This window comes from Mandrillus leucophaeus, unplaced genomic scaffold (assembly GCF_000951045.1).
Source record: "Mandrillus leucophaeus isolate KB7577 unplaced genomic scaffold, Mleu.le_1.0 Scaffold147, whole genome shotgun sequence".
In the NCBI taxonomy this organism is placed as follows: domain Eukaryota; kingdom Metazoa; phylum Chordata; class Mammalia; order Primates; family Cercopithecidae; genus Mandrillus; species Mandrillus leucophaeus.
In genome coordinates, this window is record NW_012101443.1 from 1000292 (window position 1) to 1009326 (window position 9035).

The 9035-nt window shown below is 47.0% G+C and overlaps 1 protein-coding gene across 1 annotated transcript in view; it reads left to right on the plus strand.

Annotated features, from left to right (window-relative positions):
- Window positions 1-9035, plus strand: part of ERICH6B (glutamate-rich 6B) — a 78356-nt gene that overhangs the window by 27186 nt on the left and 42135 nt on the right. Inside the window, exons 3-4 of the mRNA XM_011974593.1 lie at window positions 2812-2860; window positions 6263-6432. Of these exons, the coding sequence (XP_011829983.1) occupies window positions 2812-2860; window positions 6263-6432 (219 nt within the window). The remainder of the gene's footprint in view (window positions 1-2811; window positions 2861-6262; window positions 6433-9035) is intronic.

Genomic DNA, 9035 nt, shown 5'->3' on the forward strand with positions numbered 1-9035 from the left:
TACGCTGAGAAGAATTCTGAGGCCTTGTCTGGGCTCAGCAGCAAAGAGTGCTGTGATCAACTAGTAATGTCTGCCACAGGAGCAGACAGTGAAGGGGGTGCCTGAATGCCATTTATTTATCTACTTAATAGCAAATAGGAGTCTGTCATGAAGAGCACATTTTCCTTTCTCTCAGGATCTTGACTGCCTAGGTTTGAAAGCCAGCTCTCTCCCTCTCAGTAGTTGCATGAGCTTGGGCAAGTGACTTAACCTCTCCATGTCTTGTTTGTCTTCATTGTAAATAGGAACAGCATTAGCCCTACCTCATAGGATGTGTGGGAGGATTAAAGTCATTTAATTAGGTAAATCATTAAGAGATATGCCAGGCACATAGCATTTTAGGCCCAAGAAAGTGTTGGCCATTGTAAGTATTATTATATTACATGATGTATTATTATTCCCTTGCCATTGACTTGTGACTGGCCACACGCCCCTAGCCACATTACCTGCTTTGTGAAATGGACATAACCAAAAGATGGGACACAATGAACCAGGCTGTGGGAGGGATCTACACCCTCCACTCATCCACCCTACAGGCCGGTCAACTTCAGAGACTCCCACAGCCCTGGACAAATCAGGTTACATCAGACTAACAACCCCCACCCACCTCTCTTCCTTAAAGGTTTGATTCCCCCCAAAGTTTATGGGGAAATCCACTAAAATTAGGTGAGCAACTTGAATATAAATGTAGCATCAACTGCCAGTGAATAATTGGTTAGTTGCATCTGATTGGCCTGCTGGGGGAGTTCAGATTTTGGATGCACAACATGGGTGTGAGTGCTGTGGTGTCCAAGTCAGAAAACCCAGCACACGGTGGGGCCTAGACCTTGGGCATGTCACTTATCATCTCTAGGTTTCAGTTTCCCCATGTGCAAAAACGCCTTTCTCACAGTGGGTTGCAATAAGTAAATGAAGTAACATATCTGAAACTGCTTTGAAACTCCCCTGTACCATGCAATTGTAAGTATAAAATACTCTTCTAATCTTACAAGAAGAGAGGTGCTAGATGAGCCTCCAGGCTACATTGCTCTCCTGCTGCCGTAGAACATACTATAGAGTGAAACCACCCCACAATGAGACCCCTTTTAGTTTTTTTAGTACCCAAGACATTCCTAATGATAAATTCTGCCTTGTGGCAAATAATGCTATAGAGATGTCACAGTACATTGATTTTGATTCATCATGTTTTTGCCTCATCTTTTGATATACATAATGCATCGAATTTTATTTTCTTTACCCTGCTAGCTCTTCCTCAGCAGCTCCAAATGCTGGACAGGCCTAACTGCTGTAATTCAGTTGCCATTTCCAGTTGAGAGCTGGTGTCCCAACTACCATTTCCAACAGGGAACCTAGCAGTTCTGGAAATTTCAGAAGAAAGGTGCAACAGACACTAACAAGGCAGAGATGAGAAAGCCAGCCAACTTTTCATGCAAGGACGTTCACCTCTGTGACCTTGAGTCAACCACTGTTGGGCGGGGGGATGCTGAGCCCCAGAGCCAGTTGCTGATGCCTCCACTGTGCTCCCAAAAGAACAGAATTATTTTCTGTATGTGTGTTGTCCCAGTGAAAGTTAGGGAACATAGTCTGATGGCACAGGGTACATATTGTCTATTTCACAATCTCTATCTTCTTTAATTGTCCCAACCATTTTCTCTTCCTGCCCATTTCACAGATGAGCAACTTGGAGCTAGAAAGAAGGTATATGACTACTCCAAGGTCACAGAAAATCATTAGAACTGCCAGGACAGGCTCCCAAACTTTCTCTCCTCTTCTAGTCGCTTCTCCTCCTTTCCTCCCTTCCTTCCTCCTTTCATGCTTTGTTTCTGCTTTTTAATAAGTTGTGTACCTATTTTAATTTTAGAAAAGGGACATCAAAAAAAAATCTTGTTCCTTTCTTTACAAAATGAAAAATTTGAAAAGTAAAGAGTAGAAAGACATCCCCCAACCTGTGAACATTCAAATATAAATAAAGCTAATTCACACTTAAGTGATTTGTATTCTGTCTCTTTGCCGCCATTGCTTGCGTTTGTGATAGTGATGGTCCTTGTTGTGTGGTTTGGTTTTTACTGTTTTAAACATGTTGTCTATACAAGGTAGTATTGTACTTTTGTAACTTAGTATTATAACTTCACCATTTGCCCATGTTGCTTAATTGTTAGAGACATCATTTTAATAACCAAGGGATATTCCTCAATACTATTTTGTTGCATGGGTAAGCTATGGATAAGGGAAGTGTTCACATTTCCTTTTCCAATTCAAATGTTCTGGTTCTTGTTTTTCTATTGCTTCCCCTGTTGCCATTTTGTATTATCAGAATTGGTGGCATATTTTATCTTTATCCCAAGTGTACAAGAAATTCTTGATGCCATATCACTCAAGGCAAACAATCAGGTGATTACAGGGACACAAGCAGGTCCTCTAAAATTAAAATTCTTAAAATACATATATGCCCTGTACCTCAGTCACCTCTGCTGGACAGATGTCCTTCATCCCGAGACAGAGGGAGGCTTCTAGGATAACCATAGAGATAAGCAAAGCAAACTCGAATTTCCAAAATCCATGATTGCCTGAAAAGTATCTTCTTGAGTTCTCACTAATTTTATAAAATTTCAACCTACTAATCTTTAAAGGAAACCATTAAGAGACACTACTAAAGAAAAGTAAAAATAGAAAATTTCTATAACGAGGGCCCTCTCCACGTACTTAACAACACATTTTTAAATAGAAAGATGCTTTTTTGCCAACATTGTTTTTTATTCTTTTTTCCAGTAGAACCCAAGGCAAGTTATTCGTCACAAACCATGCTTCTTCGTGATGCAAGGTAATAGTTTTCTTTTGGGATAAATCAGGTGGAAACTCCTGCTTAGGGACAATGTTTCAGCAGCCCTTGAAGAACCCAAGACGGGGCGTGGCATGGAGTAGGGGAGGAAGGAGGAGTTTAGTGGGGTTCCCAGAAGTTACAACCCTGCTTGCCTCTGCCACTCAGTCACTCACAGGGGAGGGGTGGGTCCCAAGATCAGAGTCCTGGGTGCTCAGAACCACTAGAGATGAAAGGGGCAGAGGTTGTCTGATCCTGGGGAGAAGGTCTCAACCAGGAGAGACTGCAAAGGGCCTGCAAGCAGTGCTGTCAGGGAAGCAGATGAATGAATGCCCCCAAGGGAAGGTGCAGTCTCTCCAGGAAGAGAATAGGTTTAGGCATATTTCCAAGGCGTGAATTCTCATTCAGTGAATACTCATTAAAATCCTGTGACAGGACTTGGCACACACTAGATGGTCAATGAAGTATCTGTGGAATAAGTGAGCCTCTGTGGAATATGCTGGGCCTGCTACGTGCCCAGCTGCAGGGGTCCACAAGCCTTGTCCTTGGCTTTTTGTCTTGTCCCCTACACTTTTTCCCCAAAGGATAATTTATCTCCACTAGATCTAAAAAAAAAACCACAGGGCCAGTTTAGTTACGGCGAGAAACAGGAATGAAATCCCAGTTTTGCCAAGTAGGGGACTCATAAGTTACAACTTGATGGCACAGGGCTCCCACGCAGGGCTGTCCCTTGACCCAGCGAGGCAGCCCCACTCCAGCTCTATTCCCCGCTGCACACCTCCAGGGACACTGCAAGGCCTCTGACAGGTAACTCCACTGCAGGTGATGCACAAACGAGGGAGTGGCTTTCCAAAAGCCCCCGTTCACCCCAATCGCTGACACTCAAAGCAAGTGAAGCAATGTGGCCAGACACAGTGAAGGGGCTCGAAAGTGATGTGACCACCTTAAAGATATTGGGAACTGGGGCTTTGGAGCCAGACTGCCTGGGTTTGAAACTCAGCTCCTCCACCCAGACAGCCACTTAATCTCCTTGTACCTCAGTTTCTTCACCTGTAAAATGGGGAGAGGAAGAGTTCCAGCCTCACGGGGTTTTGGTGAGGATGAAATGTATATTTACTGAGCAGGAGGCTGAACAGTGACCAGCAGACAGCACACGCTCAGTAAGTGCCGCAGATCCATGTCATCCTCCATTCTGCACCCCACGAACCACCAGGTAGAAAACTTAGCATGCCCTGAACAAGAGTCAGGATTCCTGGTCAGCTTTATTCCAAACACACACACCAAGCCAACCCTTTGTTCATATTTCAGCTGAGGGGATTTCCAATGGGTTCCCAGGGTCCATGGAGAGCTGTGAGGATCAGAGAGGCCCTGGGGGGCCTTCCTGGTGTCCACATCAGGCTTGGGTCCCCAGGGGCCAGATCTGGGCCTCCAAGTTCTCAGAGAGGCCCAGGATATTCTTCACATGAGAAAGCTGAGAACCCAAACCTTCCACAGACTCCTTTAGGCAGTAAGTGTTACATTCACACGTGCACATGTGTGAGAGGCAAGGGTTGCGTAAGGATAGCAGGTACAGATCAAGCGTGTCATGTGTCCCTTATAAACAGAAAGGCTATCAGCCACCCCAGGCCTGGAGCGGCTCCCTCTCTCACTTCCCCATTTACTGAAGATCCTCCAGGCACATGCCAGGCCCTCCCCTCGCTAAAGCACTACAGAAGCAGGCCTCGAGCAGTCCAACTCCCCAGGATCCAGGATCCAATGTCTCCACCCTGTGTCCTCTCCATCGCAATGGAACATGGGGCTAGTGTTCAGCCCAGGTGACTGGAACCTGGTTCTGCTTCCGGGGAGGTGAGCCCTGGCAGGAACCCCAGAAGGCCCTGCGATGATCCAGCCTGGAGCAGGCACAACAGGGAGCGTGTGGGGGGAAAGGTACTTGATAGTGGAAATGACCAGAGAAGCCAATATTATGAGATAACTCTCTAAGTTTGTTTGGCAGATTTGACTTTTCTAAGTCCTTTCATGAGAACTGGCATCATCTCTGTAGTCCCAGTGGGCACCAGGTGAGTGAGGTATGACAGTTATCATCTCGCTAGAAGGATAAAGAAACTGAGGCCCTGGAGAGTCTACTCACCTGGCCTTGGGGCCTGGAGCAGGACAAGAGTTGCCATGGACCTGAGGAATTCACCTGCATCCACCTGTTCTGAATCCCTGCGGTCACCTGACCTAGGACCCAAACATCTGGCCACTTACCCAGGGGCCCCTTCTTGATGGTGTGTCCTAAGAACATAGCTGCTCAGCCCCAGCCTGCAGGGCTGGCACAGACCCAAGCTCCCCTACTTGTCCCTCAGAGGCACCTGCAAGATCTGCCTGTAACTCCTATAGACCCTGAAGGGAGCCTTCCCAGGGCACCCACCTGCGAGAACAAACAGCCTCTGCTCTCTCCCTCCACCTCTTTGCCTGAGCCCTTACCCAGACTCCAGCCCTTAACCCACTCCCCACCCCTACACTGAGTTCCCTGGTGCAGATGGGGACAGGCCTAACTTACTTCCTCTGCAAGAGTAACAGCAAACAAGTAACTTACCCCAAGTGCCTCCACTGTGTTGCAAGAGCCAACATTTAAGCTCAAGTGTCAAGAGCTGACACCAAAGTCTATGCCTTTGCTACCAACCATAGTCACCACCTATTTATATGTTGGGGATTTTTTTCTTGTGCCCATCTCTGCCAACTGGACCAGTTGACATGAAATAACTCCAGAGCCAAAACACCCCCAAAGACCCCTCTCATTCATTTGAATTAATTTCTTGCCCCTAGTTAAAAGCCAGAGACTCCTGAGAAAGAACACAGTGTGGGTTGATGTGTCAGGGTCATCCCTCTTGATCCTAAGCTGCCAGGTAGTGGAGCCTGCACCTCACACCCAGTGCCCTGCCCTCAGGCCCTTTGGAAAGCCTTCTTAATGGTGGTGGTGTTTGTGGTGAGCCGATTGCAGGGACAGACCTCAGTGCTTAATTTTAAACTGCTGCAGCATCTAATTCAGTGTCTTTTCCACTCTGCCCAAAACAACCGTGAGGCACGGAGAGGCACCAGAATAAGCAGGGCTGTGAGCCAGGAAAGAAGGAGACTGTTCTGGAACATCTGTCAGTTATGACCACCTGGCCCAGTGGCCTTTGAAGGCAGCCACAGATCCTCTCATGGTTTAGTGAAGCAGCAGTGGCAATGTGTGGCTCTGCTGCCCAGAGTGACACACTGGCCTATTTTTCATGATTCACAGCTCGTCTCTTCAAACCTCAAGACGTCCATCATCCGGGTCTGGATGTCAAGAGCACCCCTTCAACCCCTAGCGTGCCTTAGGAGGGGTTCCTGACCTGGCCCCTGTCTGGAAGTTGACCTTCCTGTTCTCCCCTCTGGCAGGAGCCCAGACGCTGGCCCCTCTCAAGCGACCAACTTCTTGACTGTCCCGTTGATTTCCATGACCCCTTCTGCCATCTCTGAATCTGCCACAGAGTCTTCTGAGTCGCTTCTGACATTGTACAGGAGGAGCCAGGCCAGTCAAACGGACTGGCACTATGGCGGAACTGCCGGTGAGGAAAGCTGAGCTCTGTCGGCGAGGCCCAGCCGGGCTCTGTGGGCTGGGGGAGTAATGGTCTTGCAGCATTTTGTGCATGTGAAATATTGTAGCTTGAGTATTGCCTCTCATGCTAATGATATCCTACTGTTTCCGTTGCCCTCTGAGGTCTCATTTTGGGTAAGTTGTTAACTCCTCTCCTAGCCTTGCTTCCCGTTTCCTCCCATCCCAGACCCCCCTCAGAGAAAGAGCATCAGCAAAGTGCTGAAACAAATAGCTTCTTCCATCTTCCCGTCTCCTCCCCTGTTTTTCATTCATCTTCCTATTCTTGTTCTACATGAACACAGGCACGATTTCCCTCAGGGACATAGGCCATTTTCTTCCCAGATTATACACTGGCTCCCTGGGGTGACAGGCCATATCCAGATAATCATGTGGAAAATGGAAAATGGGACATAGGCCCACCACCGCCGACAGTCTCAGCGTGAGGTCGAAGCCAGCCCTGATTCAGAACCCACCAAAACTATCTATGTAGCGAACCTTCGTGGCTACAGCTCAGACACACAGGAGAGAGTCTGGCAAAATTGCATTAAGGGTCTTCATTCTCTACCCAATTAAGCCCCGAAATCCTCACTCTGGGACCCTGGGGGTGGAAGACCGAATAGCATTTCTTGCCATTATTAATGATTTAAATCCAGCCTTAGTGGGATCGATCCATCACTGATTCACAGATTTATTTCACATCTGTAGTCATGGCAGCAGTAAATTAGATTCCCCCGTCACCTCCCCTCCCTGCCCCTATCCATGGCTGCTAAATTTTGTAGCTCCAATGTGGTTAAATGAGATTAGGAGGCAGAAACCCTATAAGAGAGAATGGAGAGGCAGAGGACAGGTACACACTGCCAGCATGTGCCGAGGAGTGTTCCACAGGCTACATCGGTTCACTGGCAACCTTTTTCAGTTCTGTGTGCTCCCACAGAGCCCCAAGAACTGGAACTACCTCAAAGTCAGTAAGCATGACCACCGAGAAAATCTGAGCATTTATGTAAATATTCATAAGAAGGATTCTGAAAGTCATTTACTGAGTAATTGCCGGTCAAGTGCCAATGCTAAGCTTGAAAGGATGTGGGAGAGGAGAAAGGTAATGGGAAAAGGCTGGGGTATGCAACAGAGGGGACTTGAGCCTGTTCACACCACTGTGGACCCAGCCCATGGGCTGGCCACATGCCTGAAGAGGGCGACAAAGAGGAACCAGGAAGCACAAAACTGAAAATGTAGCTTTCTAGCGCTTATCAGAACCCTTGCCGGAAACATCCTGGAATCTGCATTCTTAACCAGATCCCCAGAAGCTGCTCAGGGACATGAACGATGAAGAACTGGAGAACCTCTAGTTTAAGATGAATTGGTTTCAAGGCTCCCTCTTCCAAAGCATGATTTTATTATGGGATTGTTCAACCACAATGAGTCAAAAATGGTGTTCCACATGGCTCAGCCTTTCTCGACAAATAGGACTTTGGCCAAATATGGAGGAAAAAGTACCCAGGTAAATCCTCGGGACCTATGACTGCAGAGGGTGGCAGGTCTGACACGGAAAGGCTGCAACAGGCACAGGAAATGCTTCGTGATCCATATGAGGAGACGCTCTGGAGGACCGGAAACACTAGTTATGGCCTCATGTATCTATCCAGGCACAGAGCAGGATTATAAACCAAGTCAGCCAGAAATTCAACACAGAGCATTACATCCATGCTCACAGAAATCCTCCAGACTTAGCGCCTGGTACACAGTAAGCATGAATATTTAATAAATACTTGTGAAATTGTTGTTGAGCCCTCATCTGATTCAAGGTCAGATCATGTTGATAAAAGGGTATATACCACTACAAAAAAATTAGTCTTAGTAGGAAAGGAGCTCTGTAGATAGAAATATGTACACATAGAGACATTGTGTGTATAGAAATGTGGCTGAGAATACACAGAGGTGTAAGCAGAGGTCAGATGTAGCATTAGTCTGTTTCCACGCTGCTGATAAAGACATACCTGAGACTGGGTAATTTATAAAGAAAAAGACGTTTGATGGACTCACAGTTCCACGTGGCTGGGGAGGCCTCACAATCGTGGCAGAAGGGAAAGGCATGTCTTACATGGCAGCAGCCAAGAGAGAGAACTGAGAACCAAAGGAAAGAAGTTTCCTCTTATAAAATAATCAGGTTCATGAGACTTATTCATCACTACAAGAACAGTATGGGGGAAACCGCCCCCATGATTCAGTTATCTCCCAGCAGGTCCCTCCCACAATACATGGGAATTACAAGAGCTACAATTCAAGATGAGATTTGGGTAGGGACACAGCCAAACCATATCAGATGGGGAAGAGGATTGACAGCTCTCAAAGGTACAAACTGGTGTGTTTCCTTCAGTGGACTCAGATTTTGAAATATCACATACCGAGGTTAAAAAGATGAGGATGCTCTCAACAATAAATACAGGAAAATGGCTGTGAACTTTAAGAATAGTGTCAGGGGCCGGGCGCGGTGGCTCAAGCCTGTAATCCCAGCACTTTGGGAGGCCGAGACAGGCGGATCATGAGGTCAGGAGATCGAGACCATCCTGGCTAACA